Source organism: Heterodontus francisci, chromosome 11 (assembly GCF_036365525.1).
Source record: "Heterodontus francisci isolate sHetFra1 chromosome 11, sHetFra1.hap1, whole genome shotgun sequence".
Lineage (NCBI taxonomy): Eukaryota > Metazoa > Chordata > Chondrichthyes > Heterodontiformes > Heterodontidae > Heterodontus > Heterodontus francisci.
This window is the reverse complement of record NC_090381.1, coordinates 65,034,411-65,053,077: the sequence shown is the minus strand read 5'-3', so window position 1 is coordinate 65,053,077 and position 18,667 is coordinate 65,034,411. Positions and strand designations below refer to the sequence as shown.

The 18,667-nt window shown below is 41.2% G+C and overlaps 1 protein-coding gene across 1 annotated transcript in view; it reads right to left on the bottom strand.

Annotated features, from left to right (window-relative positions):
• plch1 (phospholipase C, eta 1) overlaps nucleotides 1-18,667 on the bottom strand; it is a 126,213-nt gene that overhangs the window by 30,249 nt on the left and 77,297 nt on the right. The window contains exons 10-14 of the mRNA XM_068041470.1: nucleotides 14,482-14,653; nucleotides 10,366-10,473; nucleotides 8,648-8,809; nucleotides 886-969; nucleotides 575-663 (exon numbers count right to left, since the gene is read on the bottom strand). Coding sequence (XP_067897571.1) covers nucleotides 575-663; nucleotides 886-969; nucleotides 8,648-8,809; nucleotides 10,366-10,473; nucleotides 14,482-14,653 — 615 coding nt within the window. The remainder of the gene's footprint in view (nucleotides 1-574; nucleotides 664-885; nucleotides 970-8,647; nucleotides 8,810-10,365; nucleotides 10,474-14,481; nucleotides 14,654-18,667) is intronic.

Sequence of the window (18,667 nt, the reverse complement as noted above, 5' to 3'; positions counted from 1 at the left end):
CAGTGTGGAAGTGGTGGCCAACTCCATGACAGCACTTGTGAACCCAGCCATAACGCAGCGCCTGATAGCCGATGTCTCAGCTTCGATTGCAGCACAAGCAGAAGCCACCTAACATCTGACTGCTGCAATGGAAGCTGAACTGAGGTCATGAAATCGCAGCTTGTTGCCGTGCAGGTTCACACTGCTGCCATCCTGGCTAAGGATACCAGTGTTCAAAGATGTTTTAGGATCCCACAGCAGTCCAGCAATGTTTGCTCCAGCAGATTACTAGGATTGCTGAGGTGCTGCCTCCGGGGAGTTGTAATGGCTCAATGGAACTTGAACCTGCTGTCCTCTCTCAGGACAACAGCATTCATACACCCAACACTCTGCCAGTGGCGCTGCAGTTGCCAGTCAGCCTAGACTGCTGTCACCCATGGCAAGGAGCTGCAGTCCGAAGCTAGGCCTTTCAGATCCATTTTGCAGCCAATAAGTTTTTCCAAAGAAAGTGAATTAATAGTTTTATTAAACATTTGTAAATTTCAAATTATTACAAAATACTCTTAGTGAACGGGAGAATCACGATGTTCCTTACCGGTAGGACTGCTCAGTTTCTTTCCCAGTGGAATCCTGCTGATCTTCATCACTTGTATTGTACAGTTTTGCTTTGGATTTTCCACTTTTCTGGTGTAGCAAGGGAAATCATCTTATTTAATGCTTTAATACAACAAGTACACTGATTATAAAGCTGTACTGCTGCTAAATTTTATATTTACAATAAGCTAAATAATTAAAATATAGTAGTCTATTGTGTACAAACCAGTTATACATTTTAATTGTCCAAATTATGTTTTAAATAACAGCTCTAACATTTTGTAACAATAGATTAAGATTAGCAAATCCTACCTTCTTTTTGGAAAAGCTACTGATAAATGAACGGTTGTGAGCTTTCTTCCCACTTCCTTTAACATTTTCTTTAACCTCTAATTTCTGGAGGGAAAAATGAAATTTAAAGCTGTCAAATTTATAATATGAAACAAAGAAATCAAATATGTGCCACAAGTTATTTTGTAAAATGATTAAACTCTAATAACAAAGCATTGCTCACAGCATAATCTCACCACTGATTATGATGATTTAATTATTACATTAAAAGGACAAATGATCTTTCTTATTTCATGCTTAGCAGTTTTAGAACCCTTTAACAGGTGGTACAGTGATGCACGACAACTGATGCCCATCTTGCAGTATTTTGACATGGGTTTGTAATCACATAAATTCTGCACATTCCCAATCTGAGTTATGCTGCTGACAGGCAAATCACTCAGGGCATGGACATATACACCAGCAATCACGAGTGGGAAGCTCAGGAGTATCATTGCTCCTTAGCTAGCTTTTCTATCCAGGGAATATAGCATTATGAAAAGATATTTACAAAAATAAGATGGCAGGGAATGAAAATAAAGATACTTGAACATTTATTGTGTTGTCTCTGTTGAATCCTGCAGTGCCCTTTTTACTTCAGGGACCGGGTTTTAATACAGCCCAGACTGGTTCCCGGTTCTAAATGTTTCATATGAAATAAGCTTGAGTTCCAGCAACCATAGCACACAACACAAAATTACCCTTAATGTGACATTCTTGCTCTCAAGGACCACTAAAACACAAATATGGAACAATTGAAAATGTCTCAACAATAGTAGAAAGTGCATTTTAAATTATTGCGTCTTAGAGGAAGCTTTTCATTGCATATAAACAATATAACCAACCTTGGATTGGTTTATGCCACATTCCTGAAATGGGTTTTCAATTTTCCAGTATGAAAGAAACAGTTTGTATTGTCAGAAACTAAATTCAATAGATTTATATACTAAAGTAATGAAATGAGTTTGAAAAATATTTCAGTAACATGAATGCTACATAAATTGCTTTCTTTGCTTGATAAGAATGAAATGAAATGTTAAAATCTCTTTTCCCTGGATTAATTTCTTTCTTTAATCCCTTTTCCTCAAAAACCAAACATGAGAGAACATTCTTCTATTACAAGGCACTCCACCAAACGTCAAACACACAGTTGATAAAGTAGCATTCTGAACCAACTGGATATCTAGGTTTTACCCTAAGATGAAACAATGGTTCGGAAACTGAATTATGTTTTCAAATTGGTCTTTTTGATGGAGGTCTGATGTTGGAACAATGGAACCCATTTAAACTCAACAGCAATAGGATCCATTACTATACAAGATTGAAAGCCATATTTATTCACAGTCAAAGGTACCCTACATCTGGGCTCTCAATCGGGGTCAACAGCCCCCTAGGGGTCTGTGAGAAGGTTTCAAATACACAGACTAATATTCTACATTGATCACGAATGTCTCATCCTTCTGGCCAACCTGCTGTGCATCTTCTATTTCAGATTCCCAGTAGTTGGTGATTCCATTCTGTAAATCAGAAATGCATTCTATACCTAGTAAAAATTAATTTTTTAATTCCCCAGGACCAGGTAGAATAGCTTACTGCAATGCCAGCCTCCTCCCAGCTCAGTCATACCCCTCTTCCCTCACCCTGTACTGACCCACATGAGAAGGCTCAAGCATCAGATTCCAAGCCCCAGCTGTCGCCATTTCCTTAGGTCATAATCTTAAGCTATTTACATCCCAGTTGACCCAAGTGAAATGCTGGATGCGACCGACCAATGGAGTGAATAAAGAGCATGACTTGGGCAGGGCAATGCCTTGTGATTGACAGCCGAGCTGGTCCAATGGAAATTTGAGAAAGCCAAAGCATGTGATTCATGGGCACATTGTTGCTAATTTAGTTTGACAAGTTGGAAGAAAATTTGAGCAGGAGGAAGAGTTATAATGTCCTTCCTCTTTAGAGAAAAGTTATTGTCCATATCAGTATGAAAGAGATAAAATGCAGATTTTTTCTCAAGCAAAAACTTTGTATTAAAATTGTTACTGTATTGCAAAAGAGGGCAGTCAGGTAAATTTACACAGAGTGCTTGTTTGCACCTGTAAAAAAAATGCAGCAACAATTCCAATACAACCTTATTAAACTTTAAAGTGCTCTCCTTTCTGTTTGATTTGTTTTTGTTGAGAAAGCAGCAAATGTCCTCCCAATCTGCTCAGGGGGTCTCCCCCCTTGTCAGACTGAAATATTGACTTTGATGCAATAAACCACAGCTGGTGGCACACCTTTCTGGTCTTCTCAACAAATTTAATACTTACTTTCCAGAACACATATTGAACAATCTGCTACACACCTGTGGGTTACAAACCCCTATAGTGAGAATACTGAAGCTAAGCTGCCACCCTCTGTCCTGTCAAAACTATTAGAAGAGTTTACTGACATTTCATCAGACAGCTCCCTCAGAACCAAGTTCATTGAAATACGGCTGGAAACATTTTGGTGTGAGTGTCCTGATGAATACAGCTTTGCTTCTTCTGCAGCACTGAAAATGTTGGTCCCATTTAGTACAACCTACTTATGTGAAGCTGGATTTTCAGCAACGACATGAATAAAAACAAAGCACCGAGTCAGGATGAACATTGACAATGACAATAGTGTGTGCTTGTCGGATATACCTCCACGGCTTGAAAAAATTGTTGCTCAGCACCAGCAACAACTTACATAAATAAAACAAAAATAATAATAAATATATGTCTAATTGTATAACTAATTTTTATACAGGAAAAACTTGCGAGTTACAAGGGGTCCATGGAATTTTTGTAACATGGGAGGATGGCATCAAAAGCAAAAAGTTGGGAACTCTTGCCCTAGATCATAGCAAATGTACAAGATCAAATCCCAGTGAAAAGTCGAGCTTCCCCCTCCCTGATAATTATAAAGGATATATTAGAATAATTTTAATTTTGCTGTCTTCATTGTACGATTTGTGAGCAACAGGGAGATTTTTCCTTAGCTTTTGCTAGATATTACCTTTAAGAGTTTCTAGTTGAGTAACTCTTCTCTTCATAACTATACTTAGATGCTGTCCTCTATCCAGACTCCACTAATTCACTCTGTCTGGAAACAGTTAATTCCGCAAAGTTAAATTAATGCTCTGCTTGCCGTGCTTTGAACACAATTGAACTGCATTACAAATACAAAAACACTGGGCTGAGTTTTAATGTGCAGGAACGTGAGAGTTTGGGAGTGGGCAGGGGGGTGAAAATCGGGGAAACTAACAACCTGTTGGGAAGCCAGCTCCAACCTGTCGACTTCCGCATTTAATTGCAGCACATGAGGCTGTGTGCGTGCATCCTTCAGGAGAGGCGGGTTGTTTCAATATGTAATCGCTCAATTACAGCTATATTAACATGGCCTTGGCAATTTAACTGTCCGTTCATAGCCTTCCCGGGCTGCCTGGAACTCACTAATGAAAGCAGGGCGAGAACACAGTGGCAATTGAGGGGCCCAAAGACATGACAGGGAAATATGCCAATGAGTACTGAAACCGCACAGCTGCTTTCTTGCCTGTTTACATGAAAGGCTTTGTATGTCTGATCTCAACTTTGGAGCTCTGATCTGTCAGATTAGCATGGGTGTCATTTATGCTGTTTTACTTCGGACCACACATAAGGATCAAGATAACCAGCCACATCAACAGCCCCAGCTGCAGCAGCAGGAAGAGCTTCAGTGAGAAGAGCAACAAGCTGCAGCTCCACAGGAGCGAGGGTATGAGCAGAGAGGTGCAGCTCGCAGGAGGCCATACCCCCCACCCCCCAACACAGGGTGTACAGGCAGAGGATAAGCTTTCTCGAAGTGTAGGAGGACGGGTGTCTCAGGAGGCTCAGGGTCTTGTGCAAGGTGGTGGTAGACATTTGTAGCTTGCTGGAACTAGACAAGCTGCTAAGTGGACCTGGTGGCCATGCTTTACCAGTGGCTGTCAAAGTGACCACCACCACTTCTTTGCCTCTGGATCCTTCCAGGGCTCTGCTGGAGACATCTGCAGGATCTTGCAGTCAGTGCCCACAAATGCGTAAGACAGGTGACTGATGCCCTATTTGTCATTCAGTGCTCAGGTTTGCAGCTCTGGCTGGTGGAAGTTGTCCTTCTTCCAGAAGGTGGAAGTTGTCATTGACTGAAGGCATATGGCGCTAGGCACCCCCAGATCACCCAAGCATATTAATCAACCACAAGGCTTCCAACTCCATCAATCTGCAGCAGGTGTGCAACCACAATAAGATGCTTATGAAGATATTTGCAAGATTCCTGGGCAGCTTTTGTCCTGAGGCAGTCTATCCTCCCTGATCTCTTCACACCTCAGAGCAGACTTACTGGCTCGCTGCTTGGAGACAAGGGATGCCCATTTAAAATGTGACTTATGACACCTGTGAGGAACCCAACCAATGAAGCCCAGGAGCGATACAATGATAGCCATATGGCCACCGGCTGTATCATTGAGCAAGATGCATTTAGATGCCTGGACAGATCTGGAAGCACATTTCTGTATGTATCAGCCAAGGTCTCCAGAATGGCCATGGTGTGCTGCATTCTATGCCACATTGCACAGCAGCGAGGTTTGGACCTGCAGAAGGAAAAAGGCACAGAACTTCTACAGATTCTGAGGAGGAGGAGGCAGAGGCGGCACATGATGCATCCAAGGCACCAGTAGCAGCACACATAATGCATGGGTGCCCTCATTATTGTGAGGTTCGCTTAGGTTCCACCAGGCCACTTCTTTCACTCATGATCAGGGGACAGTATCGCCTCCCGTGGGCCTTTACACCACCCAGCATCACATCCAGGAAGGCATCACTAAAACCAGGAGCAGCCTTTAAATGAATGGACTCCATTCTGCCAATTCCTTCTGTTCTGCTCTCAACTCCAATATCCATCAAAATTTCATGGTTGGAGTGTCCCTTTAAATACTGGAGTTGAAATTGACTCATGAGGGTCGTCATCACGCCCACTTACACGAATTTGATTGGAAAATCCAGAAATAACATGGTAATGCAATGGCTGAGTTAAAAGGCCATTGACAGAGGGGTCTTATTTCTGTGTTTCCCACATGCTACAGGACACTCCTGCTTCTGGTGTGTCGGAAACGTAAAATATAGCCCACTCAATCAGGCCACACAAGGAGTACTCCTTCAGAATTTTTATGAATTATTTTTCAATCCACCAAGCTGGAATGATTAGATTGATGAGATTAAAAATGTAATTTCAGTCCTTTTAACTCTTTCAGCTTTCAGAGTAGCCAAAAAAAATCTAGCACCCTCTGAAGTCTGCTGCTAAAATAGAACGCTAGCTATTATGAAAAATTAGAAACATAACAAAAAATGTTTCTTCATATAAATAACAAAATTAGAAATTGGCAGAGTCTCATGTTTTTCTTTTTTTTAGTTATGATTGTATATTCGGGATAAATATTTGGAAAAGTGTATCAAACATTATTGATAAGCTGCAGGCATCAACATGACACAGATGCTCAAAATTAAGGTCATTGTTAACTAAAGACTTGTCCTCAAACTTACCTTTTTAAATAAAGTGGTTGCATACTGTAACAGAAACTGAATTTATTTGTCCTATCAGATGTATACAGATTGCATGTATAAAGAAATCCGGATGTAGTGATTGGTTTGACAAATAGTGGAAATTATTACGTCTGATTTAGCTTTATATTCCTGCTCCTCTTCGAGTCTATGCATGCCCACGCTCACTAGAATCACGCAAAGATCTCCATAATTAAAATCTTGAAGCCCTTTCCACTGATATTTGAACACTGGACACCAGGGCCCAACAACTACTAAATTGTGGACTCAACTGGTACTATTAGCTATGAGCAAGATACCATTGTTGCTTTGCTTCTCTGTGTAATTAAACTTGATGGGTAATCCATCTGCATAAAAATGGCTTGAACTTCAAGGGGAAAAATATTCCATGGCTGTCAGTTTCATTATCATTGTTATATGGGCCAAGGTGATAGAGTTCCATTAACAGCACTTATAATCATGCCAAAGACTATGGGCTAAACATTCAACTTCAGCAGGGAGATAGAAATGACAGAATCAGATTAGCCGCTTATTATGCGCCCCATCAGGTGCTCCGTTCTACTGATCTCAAGGCCACATTTAAATGTTTCTCAGGCACTGATGGCTTTTGCAATGAGAGTTGGGGGTCAGAATGTTGGGCATCTGCAGCGAATGAAGGATCCAGGCTCCCTGAGAAGGACTAGTATTTTTTGGGTTGTTGTAGGATGTAGATCCTGTACAGATATTTTACTATTGAAGGCCAGAAAACAAAAGGCCAATATAAAAAGGTTACCTTGTAAGGAAAGAGCCTTCTGCAACAAAATTTTAAATTGAAACTAGTTTCCCATTCTAGAGACCTGACAGATGAGAGATAGCTACACATGCCTAACCAACGTGACATGTTACCATAGTAGTAGGCTCTTTGTGCATGCACAGTGCGTTTTATTTTGATATCCATAGCTATCTTTCATTACAAGAAGAAAACAAGGTCAAAGAAAAGAGTACATAGGGAACAAATGGGAGGAGAGGAGGCCAATAATCACTTTGGCAAAGGAACTCCTTTTCTTTATCATTCTTTCAGGCATGTATATTGTAAACCTCCATCCCTTCCTCTAACCGCACAGTTTAAGCCTCTCTCTCTCTCTCTTCTTCCCACCTCCACACCCACACTGCATCAGAGCTATCCTGCCCCTCGCCTAACAGCTCTTGTAGAATGCCACCATCATGATGTCAAGCACTGCCCCTATTCTTGGTTCTATCCTGCTCACCTGGTGCTTGAACAGCTGCTACTGACAGCAACACAGGCTTCCCACTCTCAAACACACAGAGTACATGGAAAAAGCAGCAAAGAGAGTAAATTGTGCTAGTGTGGAGCTAGCACCATCACAGCCATGATCCTCAAAAGTTCACAGTATACAATTTCTACATTTCCTTAGTTATAGGCATAGTATGTTGAGGAAGAACTATCCAGTGAGCTTGTTTCAAGTCATTCAATTAGTACGAAATCTAATCATGTCAATCCTATCCTGAGGGACATGATTGCCATTACAAGATTTTTTTTTTTGCAGTGTCTCTGTTTCTGGAACAATTCAAATAAATAAGTTTAGATTTTGTCAAGTTACTAAATTTTCATACAATTTGAACTTTCGTGCCAAATGTCTCAACCCAATTATTAAGTTGTTGGAAAATAGGCAAAGCATCTGCAAGAAAAAATCTATTAGAAATAAATGTCCTATATTCATATTGCATGCAAATGAAAAGCCAGCACTAATTTTATATTTGACAGTTCTATGAACACTATATTTTCAAAATATGTGCAGGTTTCTACACAATAATCCAACTTGAAAAAAGAATCCACAGATGGGGAATCATTCCATACATTGAATTTGGTTCAGATCTACTGAAGGCTCATCAACTGGACATAAAAAGTAAACATTTAAGGCTTTTCAATTGAATGGTCATATTTTCAAAAAAGGTACAAATCCATTAAAACATTTTAAGTTATGAAGCTTAGAAACAACTATCCATGTATGATAGTTGTCAGTAGAATAAATGGACAGATGATTCCAATGCATAGGTTTATCCAAACCTTCTTTCCCCATCCTCCCTCATCTGAAGTTAAACCATGATAGTAGGGCAGAGGCACAGCAAAGAAGGATTCAAACTACATAAAAGATGATAAATATTACCTGTTGTAGGCTGACATCTAGGCCTTTGTGTGTGGCTCTCAGAAGTGCACAGACTGTATAGCTTTCTGGATCCTCTTTATCCTGGATCTGAGACTCTTTCAGCAAGAAATCTAACTTTTTTCTGATAAAACATTCCACTTGATGATGGTTTGTACTGTTACCCTATATGGGTCACATATTAAAAAGTGTTAAATCTCATCAATACGGTTGCAAGACAGCTGCTAATGCACAAGATGTAAATCTAAAAACAAAAATGTTCGGGACGATTCTTGTTCGGCCACAACCAGGTGGGCAAGCAGCAAAAATCAGCCAGGAGGCTTATCTGCTAATGTCCTGATTCCTTTCTGCAGTTTTCAAATTCAACCTGCTCTTCTGAGCAAGCGGCAAGAACACCTGTCAGAAACCAACATATTCCTTAAATATGCAGATCAGGTTCCAATGATGTCATCAGGGATCAACTGCTATTTTAACAGGTGGTCTTAGCAGGGAAGGCATTGTAACATCTTACAGTAAAAAAAATGCACATTCAAGTTCATTCTAACTGAAGGTTGTGGCATTACAACATCTATTGACTTTAAGGTTATATTAAATGTACCAGTGTTAATGATGCCATTAAACATTTTAAAGGTACCTCAAGTGCCAAGGCTTACAAGTAACATTAACAGACAGATTCACCTCTCAACTATTATATCATTCAACAAATTACACTATCCTACCAGATGTAGGTAAACGACAGAGGACTATTTAAAACATAGAATGACCTACTAGAAACAGTGATGGAAACAGGTTCAATAGCAGATTATAAAAGGCAAGTGGATAAGTATTTGTAAAAGGACAAAATTAAGTGGAATGGGAAAAGGGGATGGGGCTAAGTTGAGAGTCGGCACAGACACAATGAGCTAAATATCCTCCTTCTATGCTGTAAATTCTCTCCCTATTATATAATATATTGTACATTGCATGGCAGAATAGGTCTGTTAAAAGATGGTGCATCCTACAACATGCTATGACCAATGTCCTGAAAGATCCATATGTTTCCTGGCATCTTTACTTGCTTATGCCAGGGTTCATTCGCCCCAGATTCACTAAGTACACTCTTGAGTGGAAGACGAAGACTGGAATCATTTTAACTTGTTAGGATAGGCATACTTATTCAATGCTTCATCTATTAAGTGCTTTGATAAATTTAAGTATGAATTATTTGAAGCCATTTGGAGTATAATTTCTGTTTATGCATGTTAGAGGAAAATTATGGAACTTTTTGTTGTACGAATATATAGTACAAACAAAACTAAATCATTTTATCATCATAGTTAAATGGCACACAGTCTCAATGGGCCACTCTGACAGATCAAACTCTGAAATGTAAAGTTACAAATGTCAAGAGGAAACGAAAAAGGCAATTCCATTCACAAACAATGAACAGTCTTGTGGCTGGATCAGCCAAAACAGTGGAATTGTTTTGGTTCAGACTGCCCAGCAGACAGTGATTAACAAAGTATTTTTTTAAAAAGCCATACATTTGTCTTTAGTCATTACAGTAAATGAGTTTTACAACACCAATCAAGACTGAATCAACATTGCATCTCAGTCAGTATTATTGTTTTTACACAATTTTTGCACATGGAACAGCTTTCTGCAAAAATGCCATGATATTTAAATGTTATTAATAAGCTAAAATCAGAATTTAGTCTGAAAATGCTAAACTGAACTATTACATTGATATGCTTTAATTTGCACTCTTCTTCAATTTCATCAGCACTATCTTCATCAGACACCTCTCCTTCTTCTACATCAGTCCTGAGCTCAGGAGGCAGTTTCTTGCCCTGAAACAAATCAGCATTGCACAAGTTAGTCAATTCTAACCTTTACTAAGCCTAATTTTGGTTTCCTTAAATTATTGAGATTATATTTGTTGGATAAATTAGATTTGATCCTACATCTTTTTATTTTAGAACAAACTTATATGTGTATCAAATAAGAGGGGCTTTCCAGTACTTCAATAAGATGTGTACTTTAATCAGGGTAAAACACTAAGCTAACATTAATATCCTGACAACTTTATTATGCATAATAGTTATTGCTTTGAAAACATTCATTTCATGGCATGTATGTTTTTAAGTCCATCACACCAACGAGACTGTAGTTATACCATAACTTTTGTGTGAATGTGGCACGACTTTGGGTCCACATTGATGCAAAATTATCAGTGTAACTTGAATTTAGGGTTCCAAACTGCCTTTCAAACAGTAGAAGAACTGCTCCATCTCATCCCAGATAGATTTCATCTGGAACATAGGGCTGAATTTTCTGGAAAGGCCCAAGGTCCCTCCGCCAGGACCAGAAGTGGGAGCTATTGCTGCTCAGGTGGGGGTGGGGGGGGGGGGGGGGGGGGGAGGCAGGTGGGGGACTGCCAGCACTCTGTCAATTTCATCTACTCTGAAAGGCAGCACATATTGAAGCCCTGAAGAAGGGAAGATGAGGAATGGCTGAAGGATGACCCAGGGTGGACCCACGGTTCAGTGATGCCTCCCTGCAGAAGTCCTGCAGACTGCTCGGGCAACGAGAGGTCTTCTTCCCCCGGGCAAAGAGGAGGAGATCGGCCTGTCAGACCATGCAAGCCTGCACGGAGATCACAGAGGAGATCAGTAGCTATGGGGTCATCACTCGAACCTGGCTGCAGTGCTGCAAGTCGGTTAATGATCACATGCCATCCACCAAGGTAAGTTCACTACATATTGCTTACCTTACGGCTTTACATGTGACTAGGCCTGAATGAAAGATTGGTAGCAAGGGCATGCCCACTCAGTCACTGGCAATGGCCAGGCAGCAGCATTGCCTGTCAGATGCAGGTCAGCCTCTCTGTTAAGGGCCTCGGTCCATCAGAATTGACTGCTGCATGGTCACTACTGAGTGGCCACATGCAGGAGGCATTCCTGTGGCACCATCATGGTCAGTCAGGCTGCCACCTATAGGTGTTGAGCGTGTCTTTGGCGGGTGACTAACAATGGACATTTATGTACTTACAGCAGAAGACCGCCCACAATGTGAAAGAAAAGGCCAAGACAGGCAGTGGCGTCCCTTACTTCGCTATTCTAACTCAATGGAGGAAAAGGCATTGGAATTCAGAGGCCTGCATGCTGGCCAGACCATAGCTGATGGTGAGACAGGAGTAGAGCCCTGAGAAAGTAAGTGGCCTAATGGATGGTCATAAGAGAGCCTCTGGCAAACACGAGGCACAGTGCTCATGTGCCCACCACCGGTCACATAGAGTTCCACAGTTGGAGTTTTGTTTATTCGTTCATGGGATGTAGGCATCACTGGCTGGGCTAGCATTTATTGCCCATCCCTAATTGTGCTTGAGAAGGTGGTGGTAAGCTGCCTTCTTGAACTGCTGTAGTCCTTGGGGTGTAGATACACCATTTACAAGGCACAAGTCAGGAGTGTAATGGAATACTCACCACTTGCCTGGATTGGTGCAGCTCCAACAGCACTCAAGAAGCTCAACACCATCCAAGGAGTTCCACGATTTTGACCCAGCAACAGTGAAGGAACGGCAATATAGTTCCAAATCAGGATGGTATGTGGCTTGGAAGGGAACTTGCAGGTGGTGGAGTTCCCATGCATCTGCTGCCCTTGTTCTTCTAGGTAGTAGAGGTCGTGGGTTTGGAAGGTGCTGTCTAAGGATCCTTGATGAGATGCTGCAGTGCATCTGTAGATGGTACACGCTGCTGCCACTGTGCATCGGTGATGAAGGGAGTGAATGCTGAGGGTGGTGGATGGGATACCAATCAAGCAGGCTGCTTTGTCCTGGATGCTGTTGAGCTTCTTGAGTGTTGTTGGAGCTGCACCGACCCAGGCACTGGAGAGTATTTCACCACACTCCTGACTTGTGCCTTGTAGATGCTGGACAGTGGGGAGACAGGAGGTGAGTTACTTGCCACTGAATACCTAGCCTCTGACCTGCTCTTGTAGCCACAGTATTTATGTGGCTGATCCTGTTATGTTTCTGGTCAATGGTAACCCCCAGGATGTTGACAGGGGGGGGATTTAGTGATGGTAATGAGATTGAACATCAAGGGGAGATGGTTAGATTCTCTCTTGTTTAATACGGTCAGTGCCTGGCACTTGTGTGCTGCGAATGTTACTTGCCATTTATCAGCCGAAGCCTGAATGTTGTCCAGATCTTGCTGCATCTGGACGCGGGCTGCTTCAGTATCTGAGGTGTTGAACATTGTGCAATCATCAGAGAACATCCCCACTTCTGACCTGATGATGGAAGGTCATTGATGAAGCAGCTGAAGATGGCTGTGCCAGGGACACTACCCTGAGGAACTCCTGCAGTGATGTCCTGGGACTAAGATGATTGACTCCAATAACCACAACCATCTTCCTTTGTGCTAGGTATGACTCCACCCAGTGAAGAGTTTTCTCCAGATTCCTAGGGCTCCTTGATGCCATACTTGGACAAGTGCTACCTTGATGTCAAGGGCAGACACTCTCACCTCACCTATTGAATTCAGTTCTTTTGTCCCACGATTGGACCAAGGCGGTAATGAGGTCAGGAGCCGAGTGGCCCTGGTGGAACCCAACCTGAGCATCAGTGAGCAGGTTATTGCTGAGCAAGTGCTGCTTGATAGCACTGTCGACAAAACCTTCCATCACTTTGCTGATGATCGAGCGTGCTATGAATAACATGATGGAATGCTCATTACCCTCCAATTACTTTCTCTCTTAAACTGAAGGACAGGGATGGATGCACTTGCAAGGTTTGTTCGTCTGAGGAGTGATGTACAGTAGAAAGCTGGGGAAGGTAGAGTTCGTAGAGTTGTACTTAAATATGACATGCCATTCAGCTTTCCTGCATTCAATCTTTTGCGGCACAATGTCCAGGAGCAAGGCACCATGTCCTTGGCAACCTCCAACCACACCTGCTTGTCCTCAACAGCAGGCTTCTTCCTCCTGTCCGCAGGGAAAATAATCTCCATTCTGGCCCTTACAGCCTGCAGCATGATGTCCACGGAAGCATCTGTCAACGTGGTGCTGCCTTTGCTCATTGGCCCTCCATCTCTCTCAACTTGCTGGCTTTGTTTTGACAATTCTTAAAAAAAGCTTCCATTCCGACCCTTGCAAGATCCCTTCATTGGGGCTGAAACAGACTGGAGCAGGTCGTCATCTTGCCCGCCAGCTCTAATTGGTTGGGAAACCCACAAGTCAGATGCAAATGCTATGGCCAAGTTAAAAGGCTATTAACAAACGTGCTGCTAAAACGACCGGGTTCCCAATGTGCTGCCAGCCTCCCCTGCTGTGAGCAGGTCAAACAGTTAAATCAGCCCATTAACTGTTTTTCTCTCTGCACAGATGTTGCCTAACCTGTTGAGTGTTTTCCAGCCTTTCAACATTACCTCAACATGGGGACTTTCTTCTCATCTTTTCTGTCCTGCAAGAGGTTGGATCTCGATTCTTGACCCCTCCCCCATCCAGGAGTTAGTCATAAGAGATGCTAATTAATCCTGCTATGCGCCTCTTTCCTTTGAAACTGTATCTGCATAGCTCAACAGGAATGGATTTTCCAACTCTCTAGGGCACAAATGTTTATGGGAAGCATCTAAGATGAGATCATGATTTTTATTGTTTCTGATGGTCATGGAGAATGGTAACAAATAACATTTCAGTCCCTCTCTGTACCAGCTGCTCCATGCTGAAGGAGAATTTCTAAGCTTGGTGAACTCCATTTTAAATTAAAACCAAAACTTTAACCCTAACCCAATATAAACCCTCTCCATGATAAAAAAAATCCAAAATCCTGAAATGTAACATCTTGGAGCCATTACCTTTATAAGAATTTTTCCCTTCAGATGCTTAGGAGTGGGAAATTGGTATGTGTCATGAATACCAACAGGGGACAAGTCCAGTTTGTCTCCAAGGATATCTTTTAAATATTGGGCAATCTTTTGCTGTTGCTGGATGCTGCAGTGGTTCTCAATAGACAGAATTACAGGATACCTGCCAATAGAATAAAAAGAAAATAATTAATTCAGCTGCCGGCTAGTCAACATTTTGATAGGTTTTGGGTGAGGGAGATCTAAACTGAATCTAAATTCAACTTTTATTTCTTTACAAAATACATGAACACTGCTTTTTGAACATTTAGTACAACATCCTGGGATACAGAAACATTCAAGCACTAATATATAATCCTTGTGGACTAGCTGTTCCTCTCTTGGTGGAACCTATGCTACTGGTGGGTTTTAGACAGACTGAAATGGAATTGTGTTGTTTACATCCAATTTTCCAATAGCAGCTCATGAGCATTTATCCTCTCAGATAGCAGTGTGAGTGTAGCAGTAAGCAGGCAAAGAGCAACCTGACCTACTAAGCAGCTACCTCCTCTTCCAACAGACAGATCAGGTAGACAGATTCCCATTGTGAAACCCAATGCTACCAGCAGTGATGTTGGGGAAAATAGAAAGATCCATCAGTACAAAAGCTCATGAGAGCAAAGTGTCAAGAGGAAAAAAAAGAGCAAATTAAGAAAAAGAGTTAAAAGATGTCTAAAATACATTTACCTTTACATTCTTGTGTTCTATCCATGACCTTTTTGTTGTTTATTGCTACCTAGCTACTCTGAATACCCACTTACAACTTGTGCTCATAGTACGTGTGCTACATGGCAGAATAGGGAAAACTTGCATGAAGGTCTGAAATGACCCCAAATTTGTATTCAAAACTGCATGCCTCTTTCCTCTGCTATGAGTCCTGCAAACCATTTCCACTGGGATGGAACTTTACTCCATCTTCTGCCCTACCTGCCTCTGTGCTTCAGCATAGACTGAAAAAGCAGCAGAAAATCCTGCTTTGTTTGTCCATATTAGTCAGGTGACTTGTTAACCCAGACATCCGCAGTTTTAAATTTGTTTCAATTCACAAGGTTTACTGAATAGTGTGTTCGGGAATCTAAATAAGGAATGCAGCAGTATAGTCAACCAGAGTTAGGATTCAGCAACAAAAACAAGAAATACTGGATTCACTCAGCAGGTCTGGCAGCATCTGTGGAAAGAGAAGCAGAGTTAACGTTTCGGGTCAGTGACCCTTCTTCTTCCGAAGAAGGGTCACTGACCCGAAACGTTAACTCTGCTTCTCTTTCCACAGATGCTGCCAGACCTGCTGAGTGAATCCAGCATTTCTTGTTTTTGTTTCAGATTTCCAGCATCCGCAGTATTTTGCTTTTATTTTAGGATTCAGCAAAGTAGTCACATACTGGTCATCTAAATTAATGGTATTAAAAAGGTAACTGAATACATAAAAGTCAAGTCCATAACTCAAGAAGGGTGCAGGAAATCAGTTTTTTTTTCTTTGGCTGAGTAATGAAAATTTTTTTTTTTGTTTAGATTTACAATTTGGCCACTCCAAAAATTTACAGGCTGAACAACACTTGGGACCAGGTAATTTACACAGCTTTATAGTGAATGCTTGAAAGTCAAGACTCAATCTTATCATGCATTTAAAAAAGTATATAATAAATGCATAAATCACTTTCCCATTGCAATATTTGCTTGTCTCACTGCCCCACTCTAAATGTAAATTCTCTCTATTCCTAGCTGTTATCCAAATGACAGAATGTATTTTTTTTTAAATCTGAAGATAGATAATGCACAAAACAAACACTTAATAAACTAAAACAGTACAGGTGAGGAACACCTAACAGACCAGTACTGAAGTTGCTTAGCAACATTGGGGGAATTTTCCCAGGCAAGGGGAGACATGTTTGGGTGCATGCAGTGAGTTAAATCCCCTAAAAGAGATTTTGGGTCAACAGCCTGACATCATCCTGCCCTCTTCTGGCTTTCACATGGATTGGTTTGAAGGAAAACAGGGAATGCCCATACAACTGTCAAGTAAGGCATTTAAAAGTTATAATAAATAATTACATTTTGTTTTAACCAGGGATGCTGCATTTAACAGCCAGTGGACCTATTTCCCAAGCTGTCAACAAAATGGCAGGGTCACTGAGGCGAATGCACAGCAAAGAGTGCTACTTCAGTGAAGCTGACATGCTGGGAAGCCTTTGATCACTGAAACCAAAGAGCTTTAGCCATAGCCAGGTGAGAGGCTGCTGCAAACAGCATTGCTTCTCACAGAGCGCTTGACAGGTGTTCCAATGATTTAATTCATAGTTTGTACTAATATCTTAGAGATCACGTTTCATTTTGGGGAATTAAATACGTAGCTGTAAGAATTTCAAAAGGTTGCAGACCACCCAAGATTTAAAGTTCAATGATCTCTCCATGAGTGCTTACCAAGACAGAGTTAGAGAGGTGAGAGTCATAAAACAGCAGGTGGACTTGTTTAGTTGGACGTTGAAGCCAGAAAGTCTGGAAGGGATTGCTCTGTCATTGTTAGCGATATCTATTATTCATGTGGGTATCAAAAATCAGAGATGTTTTGGGAGTTGGAGGTAATTAGTTTAAATTGCTATCTGGGACATCCCACTTTGCTATGGAGCTAGATGATGCAGGGGGTGCCTGTTGGTCAGGTGATTTTTGTAATCTCTGTGCTTGCTGTCAGAGACAGTCAATTGGCTTTTCAAAAGCAGTTGGCTTTGAAAGCTGCTGGACTCAGGAGCAGAGTAGTCATTAGGAATCAGGGGTGTTTCTGTTTTGAGTAAGGTCCATGCACAAACTGGAAATCCAGATTCGTGAGGTGTTGAAAGAGAATTGGAGGATTGTCTGGCCAGATGCTAGCAGGAGAATCCCCAGGAGATCACAGACCTCGGAAGACAGCTGAGAAATTAAGGAAAATCAAAGTGTATTCCTAAGAACTGAGGTACACTTTGCATTAGTCCCAGGAGAAACGAAAAAACCATCAAGATTCTTTGAAGAATAGGGGAACCCTTGGGGTGGAAGTAAAAGTCAAATGTTCTGTTGAGATTTAGAATTTAAAGTATATGGTTTCATGTTTCATTAAGATTTTAAGTTTAAAGTGTAAGTGAATTCAAATTGTAATGTTATGTTAGTAGTGTTTTGCTTTGTTTACCTCTTGCCCAGTATACTGTTTTTGTTTAAAACGTGAAATCTTGCGGCGTAATTCTTTCATTAATAACTGGGAATTCGACTTTCTCTTTTTAAAAACTATAGGTCCCTAACGAGATCGTAACAAAATTGGGGGCTCTTGACGGAATCTCGAATCCACAGACACAGACAGGTATGCTGGGATTTTCTAAAGTTTAAGCAAACAAGATTTCATGGTGAATTTTACTATATTTATTGAAAAGCAGAATGGCTTTGTCAATTGCGGAGGCCTTTCTGGGACTGGAAAATTTATCCCTGCGTGTTTTGCAACAGTTAACAAAGGTTAGGTTGATGGCATTAGCAGAAGAGTTAAAGATAGAGTTAGAAGCAGGGGCTAAAAAACAGAAATAGCGGAGAGCTTTTGGAATTTAAAGAGGAAAAGGCTGACCCTGATAAAACACAGATTGAGTTAGCTAGGATTCAGTTGCAAAAGAAGCACCTTGAATTGGAAAAAGAAATGAAGCAACTCAAATTAGCAAAAGAAAAACAATTCGAAGGAGAGGATAAAGAAAGAGAATGCAGGAACTTGAATTAGAGGTTCAAAGAGAAAGGGAAGTGAGACAATTTGACTTGGAAAGAGAAAGGCTTCGTTCACGTGGACAGGGAATAGGATGATGATTCGAGTTCAACACCGGGTGTTGATTTAACAAGGAATATTCGCCTAGTGCCTAAATTCAGCAAGGAAGGGGTTGAAAGATATTTTGTCTCATTTGAGAGAATTGCTACAAAGTTAGCTTGGCCACGAGAAACATGGACCATTCTTTTGCAAAGTGGCTTAATGGAAAAGCCGTGGAAGTCTATTCAAGCCTTTCAGAGGAACAGTCTGCAGATTATGAGACAGTTAAAAATGTGGTACTTAACATGTATCAGCCGCTTCCAGAAGCTTATTGATTAAAATTTCAAAATTTGAGCAACAGACAGAATCAAACTTCTGTAGAATTTACTGGAG